This window comes from Piliocolobus tephrosceles, chromosome 13 (genome assembly GCF_002776525.5).
Source record: "Piliocolobus tephrosceles isolate RC106 chromosome 13, ASM277652v3, whole genome shotgun sequence".
NCBI classification, from domain to species: domain Eukaryota; kingdom Metazoa; phylum Chordata; class Mammalia; order Primates; family Cercopithecidae; genus Piliocolobus; species Piliocolobus tephrosceles.
This window is the reverse complement of record NC_045446.1, coordinates 65,006,289-65,023,070: the sequence shown is the minus strand read 5'-3', so window position 1 is coordinate 65,023,070 and position 16,782 is coordinate 65,006,289. Positions and strand designations below refer to the sequence as shown.

General features: G+C 42.8%; 1 protein-coding gene across 1 annotated transcript in view; it reads left to right on the top strand.

Annotated features, from left to right (window-relative positions):
* Positions 1-16,782, top strand: part of XRRA1 (X-ray radiation resistance associated 1) — an 85,072-nt gene that overhangs the window by 56,781 nt on the left and 11,509 nt on the right. The window contains exons 9-10 of the mRNA XM_023209393.1: positions 6,323-6,363; positions 10,023-10,148. Of these exons, the coding sequence (XP_023065161.1) occupies positions 6,323-6,363; positions 10,023-10,148 (167 nt within the window). The remainder of the gene's footprint in view (positions 1-6,322; positions 6,364-10,022; positions 10,149-16,782) is intronic.

Genomic DNA, 16,782 nt, shown 5'->3' with positions numbered 1-16,782 from the left:
AAAAAAAGAGTGGAAGTTTAATAGGTAGAAAGATAATAACTTTCTGCTGGAGAGGGGGATCCCACAGAAATGGCTTGTCAGATATGTGGTTAAATGCAGGGGCTTTTATAGGTGCCTGATGAGGAGGCAGTATCTGATTTACATAGGGTGTGAAAGATTGGTTGGACCAGGTGTGCCATCTGCATAGGGTATGAAAAACTCATTACACTAGGTGTGTCATTTACATAGGGCACAAAAAGCTGGTCGTCCCCATACTGATCTTTTATTATGTAGGCAAGTCCTCTGCCTAGCCTGCACCATGTTGCCCATTCCTTTACTGTACACATAGTAACAAAAAAGGGAAGATGGAGCCTCCATGTTGGACATGCCTGGCTCCTGGGTAGCCCTTTTCTATTGGCACAACTGCTGGCATTCCCCCGTTCAAACTTCCAGCTTGCTTATCTATGTTTTCAGCTCAATTTTTCAGGCTGCTCTTTGTTAGAAAAAAATAATTTCTTGGGCTCCTTCTTGCTAAAAGGGAAGCTTTGCTGAGGACTTTGCTGAGGACCCTATCTGCCTAAATAATTTCTTTCTACCTCCTGAATCAGTATGTTGATTCAATGTCAGTATCTTGATTTCTCCCTTAATTTCATTATTTCAAAAGTCATTTAGGAGCAGGTTTATTTCAATGTAATTATATGGTTTTGAGCAATTTTCTTAGTGTTTCTATTTTATTGTGCTGTACTCCAAGAGTGTGGTTAGTATGATTAAAAAAAAAAAAATTCTACTGAGAATTGTTCTATTCTGATTGTGTGGTTGACTTTAGAATATATGCCATGTGCATCTGAGAAGAATGTATATTCTGTTGTTTGGGGGTGGAGTGTTCTGTAGATGTCGATTGGGTCCATTTGGTCAAGTGTTGAGTTCAGGTCATGAACATCTTTGTTAGTTTTCTGTCTCAATGATCTAATATTATTATTGGGGTATTGATGTCCTGCACGATTATTGTGTGTTTATCCAAGTCTCTTTGTATGTCTCTAAAAGCAGCTTGCTTTTTGAATCTGGGTGCTCCTCTGTCAGATGCATACATATTTGGGATAGTTATGTCTTCTTGTTGAATTGAGCCCTTTACCATTATGTAATGTCCTTGTCTTTTTTATCTTTGTTGGTTTAATATCTGTTTTGTCTGAGTTCAGAATAAATTCAACAACCCCTGCTTTTTTTCTGTTTTCCATTTGCTTGGTAGATTTTTCTCCATCCCTTTACTTTGAGCCTATGAAGTTATCACATGTGAGATGGGTCTCTTGAAGACAGCATACCATCAGGTCTTGCTTATTTATTCAACTGATCACTGTGCCATTTAACTCATTTACATTCAAAGTGAATATTGATGTTGGGATTTGTTCATTATTATGCAGACTTGTTCATGTGGTTGCTTTATAGTGTTACTGGTCTATTTACTTAAGTGTGTTTTTGTAGTGGCCGGTAACAGTCTTTTCTTTCCAAGGTTAGCACTCCCTTCAAGAACTCTTGTAAGGCATATCTGATAGTAAGGAAATCCCTTAGCATTTGCATGTCTGAAAAGGATCTTATTTCTCCTTCACTTACAAAGCTTAGCTTGGCTGGATATGAAATTCTTGGTTGGAAATTCTTTTCTTTAAGAATGCTGAGCCCTGCACAGTGGCTTACACCTGTAATCCCAGCACTTTGGGAAGCTGAGGCAGGTGGATCATTTGAGGCCAGAAATTCAAGAGCAGCCTGGCCAATATGGTGAAACCCTGTCTCTACTAAAAATACAAAAAATTAGACAGGTGTGGTGGCACATGCTTGTAATCCCAGCTACTTGGGAGACTGAGGCATGAGAATCACTTGAACCTGGGAGGCAGAGGTTGCAATGAGCCAAGATTGCACCACTGCACTCCAGCCTGGATGATGGGAGCAAGACTGTCTCAAAAAAACAAAACAAAACAAAACAAAACAACAACAACAACAACAACAACAAAAAAAAAAAAACAGAAAAAAAAAAAGAAAAACTGTAGACCCCCATTCTTTTCTGGTTTGTGCTGAAAGGTCTGCTGTTAGTTGATGGGGTTTTTTGTAGGTGACCTGCCCTTTCTCTCTAGCTTCCTTTAACATTTCTTCTATCATTTTGACCTTGAAGAATCCAATTACTATGTTTCTTGGGGATGGTCTTCTTGTGTAGTATTTCACAGGGGTTCTCTGCATTTCCTGAATTTGAATGTTGGCCTCTCTAGCAAGATGGGGGAAATTTTCATGGATGATAACCAGAATGTGTTTTCCAAGTTGCTTGCTTTCTCTTTCTGCCTTTCGGTGTTACCAGTGAGTCATAATTTTGGTCTCTTTACGTAATCCCATATTTCTCAGAGGTTTCTCTGTGTGGGCTGGTAATCCTTCAGTCTTTGAAGGTGCCATCCTTTGGATGGCCAGTGGTAGCATGGGCCAGGGTACAGGGCCACGGGTGTCCATGCTTAATGTTCATGCTGGCAGTGGCAGTGTGGTGGCAGTAGAAGTGGGTGTGCTTATGCTGGCAGTAATGGCATGGTGGGGTACGTGTACACCCACCCATTCTCTAGATTTGGAAAGTTTTCTGTTATTCTTTGAATAAGCTTTGTACCCCTTTGTCTTTCTCATATCCCTGTTTAACTTCAGCAACCCTAATATTTTCTTTTTTGATGTTGTCCCATAAATCCTGCAAGCTTTCTTTTTTTCATTCTTCTTTTTTCATATAGTCTTTGAGCTCACTGATTCTTTCTTCTGTTTAATTCTGCTCTTGATACTCTCTATTGCCTTTTTTATTTCATTCATTATATTTTTCAATTCCGTGATTTCTTTGATTTTTTTTTTTTTATTTCAATCTCTTTGTTAAATTTTTCTGGTAAATTTCTGAATTGATTCTCTGTGTTTTCTTGAAGTTCACTGAGCTTCCTTAAAACATCTGTTTTGGCTGGGCATGGTAACTCATGCCTATAATCTCAGCACTTTGGGAGGCTGAGGTAGGAAGATTGCTTGAGCCCAGGAGTTCAAGACCAGCCTGGACAACAAAGTGAGACTCCCATGTCTACAAAAAAATTAAAATATTAGCCAGGCATGGTGGTGCATGCCTGTGGTCCCAGCTACATGGGAGGCTGAGGTGGGAGGACTGCTTGAGCCCAGGAGGTTGAGGCTGCAGTAAGCCATGTTTGTGCCACTGTACTCCAACCTGGGTGACAGAATGAGAGCCTGTCTCCAAAAAAAGCACAAAACAAAACAAAAAACAAAGAAGAAACCCCAAAAAATGTTCTTTTGAATTATTTGTCTGAGAGATCACACATCTCTATTACTTTATGGTTGATCTCTGGCATCTTATTTTGTCTGTTTGGTGACGTCATATTTCCCTGAATGTTCTTGATTTTTGTAGAAGTGTGATGTCCTTGCCTTGAAATATTAGGTATTTATTTTTGCCTTTATAGTCTGGCTTTGTTTGTGCCTGTCCTTCTTCAGAGGGACTTCCAGGGATTCTAAGCAGACTGACTTATGTTTCCTGAGCCTGGGACCACTACTGGCATCTCAGCACTGAGGGATGGTCTAAACCCAGGCTTGCTGCAAGTCTTGCAAAGACTGAGAGGGTTGCGAAAGCTGTAGCCAAAGGGACTGGATTTAAGACTGGGGCATGTTGGGATCTGCTGTAGGAATGAAGCTGGTGGTCCATCTCATTGGCTTAGACAGGTGTATGTCACCTAGCAGGTCCCTGCACAAGTAGTTCCTTGACTGCAACAAAGAGGGGCCAGAGCTGAGACTGAGCCCCCTTGGGATCTGCTGTGGGATGGAGGCTGGTGTGCTTGTCATGGTGGTTCAGACAGGCATACAGCTGCCCACATGGCTCTGCACAGATGGAATAATTCCCTGATTGTGGTGGGATGGGCTGGAACTGACCATAGGCCTCCTTGGGATCTGCTGTGGAACAGAGGCTAGAGAGCCCTGTCTTGGTTTAGGGAGGTGCACATTGCCCAGCAAGTTCCTGCACAGATAGGATAGTTCCCTGACTGCAGCAGGAGGGGCCAAATCGCAGACTGGGCCTCCTCAGGATCTGCTGTGAGGTAGAGGCTGGAGAGCCCAGTCTCATTGGCTCAGAGGGGCATGTGTCTCCTAGCAAATCCCTATGCAGATGAGATAGTTACCTGATTGTAGCAGGAGGGGCCAGGGCTGACACTGGGCCCCCGTGGGATTTGCTATGGGAAGGAGCCCATCTTGTTGGCACAGACAGGCATGTGTCTCCCAGCAGGTCTCAGCACAGACAGGATAATTCTCCACTGTAGTGAGAGGGGTCAGAACTGAGACTGGGCTCTCTCAGGATTTGCTGCAGGGTGAAGGCTAGAAAGCCCAGTCTCATTGGCTCAGAGGGGCATGTGCCTTACAGCAAGTCCCTGCACAGTCTGGTTAGTTCTCTGATTGCAGCTGGAGGGACCAAGTCTGAGACTTGAGTCCCCTTGGAATTTGCTGTGGGACAGAAGTTGGTAAACTCATCTGGGAGCCTCAGGCTGCGAGATATGGGTGAGTCTCCCTCCGGGTCCTTGTGCAAGAGACAGTGAGGAGGGACCTCAGCTGAGAGGGGCTGGATCAGAAAAACAGGGCAACTTTCAGGCTTACTGCCAAGGCTGATGTCAGCAGGCAGACAAGCCTTTCCACCAAGGCACTAGTGTGCACTACTCCTTCTGGACCTCTCTGCAGATGGTTTTGGTTGCAGGCTCAAGGCCAAATATGGCTGTAGCCCAGGACCTTGGAAGCCTGGACTGTTTCTAGGCTTGAACTGGGGAGCAAGCTTGGTGGATCAGCCACTGGTGTTGGTCTGTACTTTCAAAACAGTCCTTCAAGGTCTTGGGATCCACCAGCGTTTCACAAACTCCTACCTGAATCTTGATGCTCCTGCAGAGAGACTTTTGACTGTGGGTGGGTGTAGAATTTTTGTAGTTGTGAGGGGACATGAGTGGGTTATCTTCTATTCCACCATCTTCTCTCTGCCTTTTTGCATTCTGAGAGTCTCTCCACTCAGTCTTCTATTTTATGAATTAGTTCTTCAACTGGGTTCATTCTTCTATCCAGCACATGTATGAGTTATTTTCATTATAAATTTACAGCTTTGTTAGTAGCTTTGCTTCCACAGCAATCTGCTTTTGTTTCAGGAGTGAAACTTTGGCATTTCTCAGAGGATACTGATTATTCTGTTTTGAAGTTTTGATAACTTTTGTTAAATAAACTTTTTATTCAGGTGATAATTCTTCTCTTTTTTATATTGTTAATTTTCCTCAAATAGTAAGAGATTCTTGATTGTTTAGTCTGTTTGTATAACAATGCTCAATCAGAAGCTTAAAATGCAGTAATTCCTGTGATTGTGGGGAGAGCAGGATGCGCGATCAGTGTGCCCATCTTTCTAGAGGTGCTGTCGTTTTCTAGGGTTCACAGATTAGCACTCACACTTGCAGCCATGGCGCATCCTGCAGGGAATTCCTACTTTGTTCATTGCACAAGGCTTTCCCAAACTCCCTTGCAGACCCTCATCACAGGAGAAGTTATTTATGCCATGTTGTTCCATCCCCTATTACTGTTTTCTTCATTTTCATGTGACTTTTCTCATTATAATATCATTAACATGTAGAAGGTATCGGTTAACTAGGGTAAAGGTGAGCAATGTCTGTACAGGATCTAGTCCCATCAGATGCTATGCTGTGTTAGGTTGAACGCAGCTGTTTATTGACTCATCTCATTCTGACGGTCCCAAGAATGAAATCACTCTGCACCCTCCTCCTTATGACTTTGTGCTGGTTGTTCTTGGTATCTCTCCTGAATACACTGGCTCAACCCATCCTGTTTCTACTAATATAACAAATATTTCCAAATCTTCTGACAGAATGTCTTCTATATATACTTTTCTCTTCTAAGACAGTTGATTAGCTTTCTGCTCAGTATGGACTCCCCAGTAATTCTGAGGCTCAAAAGTGCTTAAGTGTTTTAAAGTCAGATAAAAGGTCAGTGTGGCTGAAATACAGTGAATGAAGGAGAGAGTATCATGAAATGGGATTGAAGAAGTAGGCAGGGGCCCAGTCATGCAGGACTTCAGAGGACTGGATAAGCAGTTTGTATTTTATCCTTAGTGCAAAGGGACTTATTACCTGATGCATGTCACAGCCAGCTCCTCTTCCTAGTTAGCACTGGGGCCGAGGACCAATGAGGACTCCCTCTAGGAGGTGCCCTGCTGCACACAGTGGATGGCAGATCTATATCCAGGGTGCTCTAGGCATCAGTCAATGCTGTCACCAACCTTCATTCTGTTTCTCTTCTGTTTCAGAGGTTGTGTTTTCGTCTTACCCTGGATTTTCAACCTCAGAGGTAGGAACTGACTACTTTATATTTTGTTTCTGAGTTAGAACATTAATTTTAATAGACAAAATGAAATAAATTAATGGAGCCATGAGAGTCATTTCTATAGATCACACTGAGGGAGCCCATTCATTGTACAGGTAGTTGCCAAGTACCTACCATGTACCAGGTCCTGTGCTGGCCACAGACAGACATGTCTTGACCTTACCTGCCTACTCTAACTTTCATTGTTCTCACATGCTGTTTAGCATAATGTAATAATGGCAGCTGCCTCAAGTGATAAAATTGGCATTGAAGTGGGGCTGCTAACAGCAGCTCCCTAACTAGAGTCCCCCAAAGCTGGAAAAGTCCTTGCCAGATACACCACTATCCAGGACCTAATCCTTGATGTCACAGGCTTAGACCCTTGATTTTTGTTAGCACAGAAAATTGTTTTTTCTCTCACGGCAGATGCTCCTGGAGACTGGTGCATGTAAACTAAATATTGATTTATTCATTTACAATAAATAGTATATCTCTTCATTTAGCCAACCTGCATCCTAGAGAGGCAGCTCAGTACACAACCTCCCCACAGATACAACTGTGTGAGAAATTCTATCAGTTAACTATAGCTGCTTACTCAAACCAACCCAGTAACAATTCATTATTTTTCACCACTCACAATTGAGCTGATGAAGTGATTCCACTGGCTTCGCCAAGGCTCACTCATGCAACTGCATTTAGCTGGCAGGGTAGCTGTGGTCTGGGCTCAAGGACACAGCTGGCATGGCTTGGCATCTTCTCTGTGGTCTTTTCCTCCTGGGCTACATTGCAGTATGGTTTCATTACAGCATCAGGGTTTCAGGAGAGCAAGGATGAACTGAAAGGTTCTGAAATTGCAATAGTGTCACTTCTCCACATTCTGTTGGTCAAAGCAAGTCAAAAACCCAGTATTATATTGCTGTACAATTCTGACGCTGACCCCTGAGTTTGTGCAGACCCCACAAGTTAAGCACAGAGCCCACAAGTGAGGGTAGTTCCCAAAAAGATTTCCCTCACTTCAGAAGCCAGACACAAGTTTAGGAGTCCCCAACACAAGTTTAGGAGTCCCCAGGCTATCCACACTTTGACCAACTGGTGATAAATTCAAGAGTTTCCACAACTCAGGTTCAGTAATTTTCTAAAACAACTCATAAAACTCAGCAAAGGGTTATACTTATAATCACAGTTTTACTATAATGCAGCAGTCCCCAACCTTTTTGGCTCCAGGGACCAGTTTTGTGGAAGACAGTTTTTCCATGGACTGGGGTGGGGTGGGTGGTTTCAGATGATTAAAGTGCATTATTTTATTATGTACTTTATTTCTGTTATTATTACATTGTAATATATAATGAAATAATTATATGACTCACCACAATGTGGAATCAGTGGGAGCCTTGAGCTTGCTTTTGTGCAACCAGACGGTCCCATCTTGGGGTGATGGGAAACAGTGACAGATCATCAGGCATTAGATTCTCATAACAAGCGCACAACCTAGATCCCTTGCATGCCGAGTTCACAATAGGGTTTGTGCCCCTATGTGAATCTAATGCCACTGCTGATCCAACAGGAGGTGCAGCTCAGGCGGTAATGCGAGCAATGGGGAGTGGCTGTAAATACAGATGATGTTTCGCTCACTCACCCGCTGCTTACTTCCTGCTGTGCGGCCCAGTTCTCAATAAGCCAAGGACTGGCATCGGTTTGTGGCCCAAGGGTTAGGGACCCCAGCTATAAATGATATGAATCAGGACCAGCCAAATGGAAAAGTATATAAGGTGAGGTTTGAGAGTTTTCTTGCCTCTCCCTGTGGAATCAGGGCATGTCTCCCTCCCAGCACACTGGATGTGCTCACCAACCAGGAAGCTCACCCACACCTCAGAGTCCAGAGCTTTTATTGGAGGCTCATTGGCCACCTGATTGAACTCAATTTCTAGTTCCTTATCCTCCCCAGGGGTCAGGCTGGTGCAAAGCTCCAACTCTCTAGCCACATGGTTAGTCTTTCTGGCATGGCCAGCCTCCATCCTGAGTCATGTCACTACCCTAAACTCAGGTGTGACTCAAGGAGTCCTGCATAACAAAGATATTCCTATCACTTAGAAAATTCCAAGGGTTTTAGAAGCTCAGTGCCAGGAACCTGGGACAAAGACCAGACAAATTGTTTCTTATGTAACAGCCAGTCTAATTTCAGGAGGGTAGACACATGGTCTCCACCTCTGAATGGGAGGAGCAGCAAGGTCACACTGCAAAAGGGCATGTATGTGGGATGGAGGGGCTTGTGGCCATTATACAGTCTACCTCACAAGTCAAAGATAATTTGTAGGATTGCTCAGTGCTCACATCAGCTCTCTGACATCTGAAAATCTAGAAAGTGAGTTGGATAGTTGAGACTTTTAGTGGCCTTTCTCTATTAAAATCAGATGCATCTCCCTCTAAGACAGGGCCCTCTCTGCCCCCATCAGGGCCAGTTATGCCCTTGGGTCAGGATACTCCTCATCTTGACTCTCTGGCTTTTCCTTGTCTGTACCGCAGTCTGACTTACCCCCTTCAGTTCACACAGCCTTGCTCTAAGTAGGGAATTACATAGTGGAGGAGACTGCCTTATCAGACTGCCACTACATTCCACTCTTGCGTCTCAGAGATTGCCTTGGGATCACTGGGAGAGGCAAGTCATCTGAATTCCCAGACACCATCACTGGTTTTTGTTTTATTCTCACCCATGACTGACCTGTCCACTCATGTGGTTTTACAAGTTGACCCAGAAGGGTACAAAATACTTGGCTCAAAGTCAGTGCCCCATAAATGTTCACTGAATGAACAAGCAAAATTTAAGTGACTTGCTCAAGATTCCATAGTGATTAATTAATTCAGCTTAAGACAGTATCTAGTTCATCTGAACCTAACCCTTAGCCCAACATCTACCCTTATAATATCCTGTGGTTCCATCGAACTCAGGAATTAGTGAGTATAGTGAGTTATGTATAGTTAAACCAACAATGACCTTTTTCTGCTTGATCAAATATGTTGAACCTGTGGCAGTCTGGGCTGCATGAAAAGAACATGACCCTGCAAGAAGGGATCCAGATGCAGCATGCCACATTCAGCCTCCACGGGCCGGGTGAAATCATTCAGGACTGTTGTTTCATCCCCAAATGAAGAACTTCCAACTCAAGGATGTGGGCTAGCCCATCAGAGCAGGTGTTCAAGGCTCAAGACACCTCCCTCTCCCTCTCCCCACTAGAAAAATTCCCCTTAAGGACGCAAGCACCTTCCCCTTTGCCTTCTGGAGAAATTTTAATCCAACTGTATAGAAGGGCCAATTCAGGGTAAGCTGCTGTAGGGCAGAGAGAGAGGGTGGGGACCAAGTACCTCTGATGTCTGCACCAGTGCTGTATTATCCTGTGGCCTCAGAAAACTTGAAAATGGAACTTTGGGTACTTGAGAATTAGCTCATCATATGACCTAAGAGAACTTGGAGCCAGAATTCTGGGCTGATGGTGACATCTACCCTTATGACCCTACCTGTCTCTTTTTGGCCAAGTCTCTCTAGGAAGGTCATTCATTCCGCCCTGTTCCATTGAAAGGGTCTGTTGGCCCTTAGTGACCTTATTTATTATCGGGCACTTTGATTTTGACTTTTCCTTCTTTCTAAGACAACCAAGATATGTTCACTTCCTCCCATATTCGAGATCCTTCCTGTGAAGTCACTGAAGGCCAGGAACCAGACGCTGGCCCCACCCTTCCCAGAGCTGAGATACCTTAGCCTGGCCTACAACAAGGTGACTTTCTGCTCCTCTACTGTTTCCTCAGGGGCACAGATGGGAGGGTGGGATGCAAGTTGCTCTGGCCTAAAAACCAACTTTCCATTCAATTCCCTGCATTACAGGTACATGGGCTCAGGAATTCCCAGGGTGGGGAAAGCGGAGGGAGTTCAGGCCAAGGCTGGAGTCCATCTCTTCAGTCACAGATATTTAGCACTTACCATGTGTCAGGCTCTGTGGTAGGCACTAGGTATACAGCCAAGAGACTTGGCCTCTGCCCTTTTGCAACTTATCACCTATAAGGAAGACAGGAAGACTGATAGGGACAAATCATCACAATACGAGCATGCTTAGTGTTATGAAGAAATTCACCATGTTCTGAAGTAAATGATGGAGGGGAGGTGTCTAACCTAATACTTGGGATCAAGGAAGGTTCTCAAGAAAGTGGTGTTTAAGCTGAGATCTGAATCAGTGAGTTTAATCAGGTGAAGAGGGGTGAGTCAAGTGAGGGTAGAAATGTAGCTTAAGGGGAACAGCAGATACAAAGACTAAGGGATAGATTTAACATATTTTTCCAATATTCATGTCCTGTTCGGTTTTCTGTAAAATCCCACTAATTGAGCCCTACTCAAGTCTGAAATGCAGGAAACTAAGATACTCTGCTTACATTCCTCTACAGCAAGCAGCTGGTACAGCTAAACTCCCCAAGTGTTTTCTTCTAAGAGTTTTATTGTTTTAGCTCTTACATTTAGGTCTTTATTTCAACTTAGTCTTTATATATAGTGTGAAACAGGTATCAGCTTCATTCTTTTGCATGTGGATATCCAGCTTTCTCAACACCACTTACCAGAAAGACTATTCTTTCCCTCATTGTTACACCCTTGCCAAAAATCAGTGGACCATAGATGTATCACAGGCCCCTTTTCTTGAAATTGGTAATTTATGTCTTTTATTGATCCAAAATAGTTAGACATTGCCTCTTTTACTGACTTTTTCTTATTAAACTAGCTTCTGGTTTCACTGGATTTCTCTGTTTTCCATTTCATTGATTTCTGCTCGTAACTTTATTTCTGTTCTTCTACTTAAAATGATTTTAATTTGCTCCTCTTTTTCTTGCATCTTAGGCAGTATAATTTTAGTTAATTGATTTAGACCTTTCTTTCTAATATAAGCAAGTAAAGCTGTACATTTCTTCTCCAAGCACTGCTTTAGCTGAGTCCTACAAATTGTAATATATTTTCTTTTTATTTTCATTAAATTAAAATATTTTCACTTTTTCCTATGATTTCTTCTTTGATCCACAGGTTTTTAAGAACTTAGTTAATTTCCAAATATATGGGGCTCTTCTAGGTGTCTTGTATTTATTTCTAATTTATTTTGTGTGCAGATAACATAATCTGTAAGATGTCATTCTTCTGAAATCTATTTAAACTTGTTTTATGATTCACCCTATGGTCGGTCTGTCTTGGTGAACATTCCATGTGCATTTCAAAAACTGTATATTCTGCAGTTTTGTGGGAAAGTGTTCTGTAAATATTAAGGTAAGGTGGTTGGTTGTGTCACTCAGATCTTCTCTGTACTCTTGTCTAGTTGTTCTATCAATCACTGAGAGCAGTGTGTTAAAATCTCCAGACGTGGTTGTGAATTTACTTATTTCTCCTTTTAGTTCTGTCAGTTTTTACTCCATGTATTTTGAAGTCTGCTCTTGATGCAGATACATTTAGAACTGTTATATCTACTTAACATATGGATACTTTTATAAATTATGAGTTGCCTTTTTTTGCCTCTAATAATATTCCTTGTCTTGATGTCTATTTTGTTTGATTTGCATATAGCTACATAGCTTCCTTATACTGTTTGCATAGTGTATCTCTTTCTATCCATTTACTTGCAACCTATTTATATCTTTGTAGTTAAGGTGTGTCTCTTTTAGACAGCATATAGTTGGTTTTTCCTATGGTGCCAGTGTTTTTCTCAGTTTTCGTGCTTTGTCCTCAGTTTTCATTCTTCCCTGAGTGCTTGCACCTCAGAGGAGTTTATCTCCACATGCTCATTCCTCCCCCTAGCAGTAGACTGCTTTTGCTTGCTACTTAGTGCTTGCTAAGTAACAAGTGGTGGTAGGGGCCAAAGGGAGGCTCTAGCCCCAGTCTTAGGCAGCCCTGGGACCAACCCTGTGTCTCAAGGATGGGCTTTTTTCAGTGGTCCTACCCCTCTCCTAGCAGTAGGAGACCTCTAATGTGCTAGGCCCAGGTTGGTTTCCTGCTCCAACCACAGGAGCAGTGGGTTTTAATTTTTTCCCTACCCAAGATGCAGTGCCCCAGGCTGCAGGGTTTGCTGATCTTCCTCAGCAGCTGAAGGCTTTTGTTAACTATGGAGCAGGGTTGGTAAAGCCCCCTGCCTTTTTGTGGTGGGAGCTATCTCCTCTTCCAGGCTCACACCACCGAGGAAGGCTGTCATCAGTCTCTCTCCTGCCTCCAATCTTTCTCACACTAGTGAGCGTGAACTCCCTGGATGTCTGCAGCTTAAAGTTTACTCTAGGCCATGCTTGGTCTTTATAAATTCACTAAAATTTTTACCTGATTTCTTCTTAAGTGCTTATGTGGCACTCGCATCTGCCACATTCTGCCACAGGCAGGCCAGTGTCTGTGTCCCGCCTGTCCTTGGAGGTGCCAGTATTTCCTTAGATTTCAGGCCACAATTGTCCTGGGATGTTAGCTCTCTGTTGGACTCAAGAAAAGTTATGATTTTATAGATTATTCAGTTTTTTTCTTAAGGTTAGCAGCACTCCTTCCATTTTTCTATGTTTGCACCTGAGTTTTTAAATGGTATTTTACTTTATGATAGTTACCACCTAATGTATTGTATCTTTTTGTCTATTGTCACGTATCTACTACCAGAATGTGCTTTTGCTTTTAGCACTAGGACTTTGTTTTGCTTCCATCTGTATGCTCATTATCTAGAATATTACCTGATACATGATAGGTGCTCAACAAGTTTGTTAGATGAATGAATGATTTTTGTTGTTGTTGAGATGGAGTCTTACTCTGTCGCCTAGGCTGGAGTGCAGTGGTACGATCTTGGCTCACTGCAGCCTCCTCCTCCCAGGTTCAAGCAATTCTCCTTCCTCAGCCTCCCAAGTAGCTGGAATTATAGGCACCTGCTACCACACCTGGCTAATTTTTGTTTTTTATTAGAGATGGGGTTTCACCATATTGGCCAGGTTGGTCTTGAACTTCTGACCTGGTGATCCACCCACCTCGGCCTCCCAAAGTGCTAGGATTACAGGCATGAGCCACCATGCCTGGCCCCATGAATGATGTTTTAGTCATGTCAAATAATACAGCTGTGTTGAAATACTCAATCTATTAAAGTTACAAACTTCAAAATAAATTCTGCCTTTAAACAGAAGTTATACATCTGGAATATTCATCAGAAAATCACTCAGAATATTCACTAGAAATTTTTGTGTCAAACGTAAAATAATCACTTTCACTTGGTCTTTAATACTTAGTTCCTAAATGTGACGGATTGTTACACTCTCCTTAACCCAATGAGATTGAGAAGAAATTTAAAGTTATCATTGGAACCTGAATGCATCTCCAGAAGCATTCACTCACCCTAGAGGGAACAGGCTAGCACAGTGGCCAGATTTCGGCTTGCTGTGTCAGCCAGAATCCTAAGCCCATACCTTTCAGCTGGGCTTAATTTCATAGAAAATGTGATACACATGACCTGAATATCATTCAATTTTTTATCAATTTTTAATTGTAATTTTCTTCAACTTTTTAATCACCTGGTTTGGGTGAATGTAATTTTGCATCCTGACAAGATTAAATTCTGCATCTCCCATTCTTTAGTGATTGTCTCTTGACCCCCTGATTTGCACACAAGAGACTCTACACCCACTTTGACCATCATTATAGTCATTTATCAAAACATATTGGGCACCTTTTTAGGTTCGTCCTCTATCTCTGAAGTCTAGATAATGGCAGCAGAATTTTGTATTTTACTCTGTTGCAACTACTTAACTCTGCTCTTGTAGGACAAAAGTCAATATGGCAACAAATGAGACAGGTAGTATTTTTTCTTTTTCTTTTTTTTTTTTTGAGACAGAGTCTCACTCTGTTGCCCAGGCTGGAGTGCAGTGGTGTGATCTCGGCTCACTGCAACCTCCACCTCCTGGGTTCAAGTGATTCTTCTGCCCCAGCCTCCCAAGGAGCTGAGATTACAGGCACCCGCCAGCACACCCGGCTAATTTTTGTGGGGTTTTTTTTTTTTTTTTTTTTTTTTTGTATTTTTTTAAAGTAGAGACAGGGTTCCATCATATTGGCCAGGCTGATCTCAAACTCCTGACCTTGTGATCCACTTGCCTCAGCCTCCCAAAGTGTTGGGATTACAGGCGTGAGCCACCGCGCCCAGCCAGAGAAAGGTAGTATTCTAATGAAACTTCAGTAAATGGATCATGGGCCAGATTTGGGCCATGTGCTATATTTGCCAGTCCTGGTTTTGGTACAGCCTGTGTGCTAAGAGTGATGTTTACATTTTTTAATGATTGAAAACAATCAAAACAAGGATAAAATTTCATGACATGTTAAAATTAGATGAAATTCAGATTTCAGGGTCCATAAATAAAATTTTATTGGAAAAAAACCACCACACCTATTTGTTTATGAATTGTCTATAGCTGATTTTGTACAACAATAGTAAAATTGAATAGCTGCAACAGAAACCATATGGTCTGCAAAGCCTAAAACACTTTGACAGAAAAGGTTTGCTGATCCCTGGTCTAGAAGATCAAATGTTAAAGTCTCTCAGGGCCTGCTCCTAGTTTCTTTTCTCTCACTCCCTACTGTTTCCCTAGGGATGACTTCAGATACCCATTGGCTCATGAAGAGTGACTCACAAATTTCTAGCTCTAACGCAGACCTCTCCACTGTATTCCAGGAGGCCTCAAAGGTACCGCCAACATACACATACCCAAAGCAAGCTAATGAATTTTTTCTTCAAATTTTATGTTCTTTCATTGTTCCCTATCTTAGTGAATAGGTTGATCTTCCATCCAGTTACTCAAGGCACAAACCAGTTGTCACCTTTGATACTTCTCTCTCTTTTGCACCTCCCCATCCCCCCCCCCCCCCCCCCCCAAATATCTACATCATCACCAAGTCTTGTCAAATTTAGGTACTCATATTTCTAAAATCCATCTAATGAGTTCCCCAAGGACCCAAATCTTAAACTACCTTTTGTTTGGCCCCTACTTGCATTTCTAGCCCCATTTTGCACCAGGTGCCCTCTTTCTGTCTTTTTAAATTACACTAGCCTTCTTTAAACTCCTCCAGCAGGCTATGAGGCCTTTCACACATTTTTCTCTTTGTATATAGAACACTTCCTCTCTGCATTAAAGTAAGACTAGCTACTGCAACAAACTTAAACATCTTAATCACTTAACACAATAAAAGTGTATTCCTTGCTTTTACAAAGTCCATTTTGGATATTGCTGATTGGCAGGTAGCCTTCCACATGATCATTCGGAGACCCAGGTCCCCTCTGGCTATGTTCTGTCATCTCATAGGGTCTTAACACTACTCAACTGGATCTTATGTATCCCATTAGATGGTTGAGCAGGGGGACTGTGGTAAAAGGAGGGAAGTAGAGGAGGTACAGGAGGGTACAGACTGTACACAGAAGTAGCATTTACTACTTCTGCCCAAGTTGCATTGGCTAGAACTGGCTCACGTGACCACATGTACTTGCCTGGGAGGCTAGGAGATAAAATCCGTGTGCTAGAGGTAGAGAAATGGTTTTGGTTAATACAGAGGTTTCTCTGCCACACACTCCATGCCCCACTGCATTCACTAATTACCTCCTTCAGACCTCAGAGACACCTCTTACCTCTCTGACTGGGTCCGATGACCCTGTTACTTCATGCACCTATCTTGTGACACTTACCACATTGTAAGTCTATTCTCCTGTGTTACTGTCTCTCCAGTGCTTGTTTCCCACTAGACAGTGCTCTCTGAGGGCAGAAATTGTGTCTCTTTTGCTCATTCCCAACAAAGTGCTTGGCACATGGTAGGTATTCAGTAAATATTTGTTGGTTGAATGAATAAAAATGAAAGAGAAGTTAGTTGCTCAGTAGAAATCTAGTGCTATCCAGTAAGGCTGCGGAGGAAGCTAAACTGAAGTGCCCTCCCTCTTCCAGCCCTTGGACTTTACTACCTTCATTGGGTCCTACATCTGACCCAATACCTTTCAGTGTGTCCAGGGGTCGGATAGGCCACTGCCCGACTCCTGGTCCCTTTGATCCTGATGTCCCTGATACTTTTCCATTGCTAATAGATACTCTCACCAAGATGGTCCCCAGCTTTTCCAGACAGTCTGCTCAACAAAGCTTGTATATATTTTGCCCTTCAGAGGCTGGCTTGGCCAGTAAGCCACCACTTGCAGGCTGGCTTCACAGGGCATTCTCTGTATCCCAGACAGCCATGAGGTCTCTCTTAACACTGGCTCTACTCATCCCTTAGATGTGTGGGTCCTCCTTTCCCCCTATCCATCCCCAGAGAAGTACCCAGAACTGGCTTCAGTGAAAGAGCCATCAGGAGTGTGTAGAGGTTTGTGTTGAGGAAGATGAAGTGTCAAATTGTATCCTGAA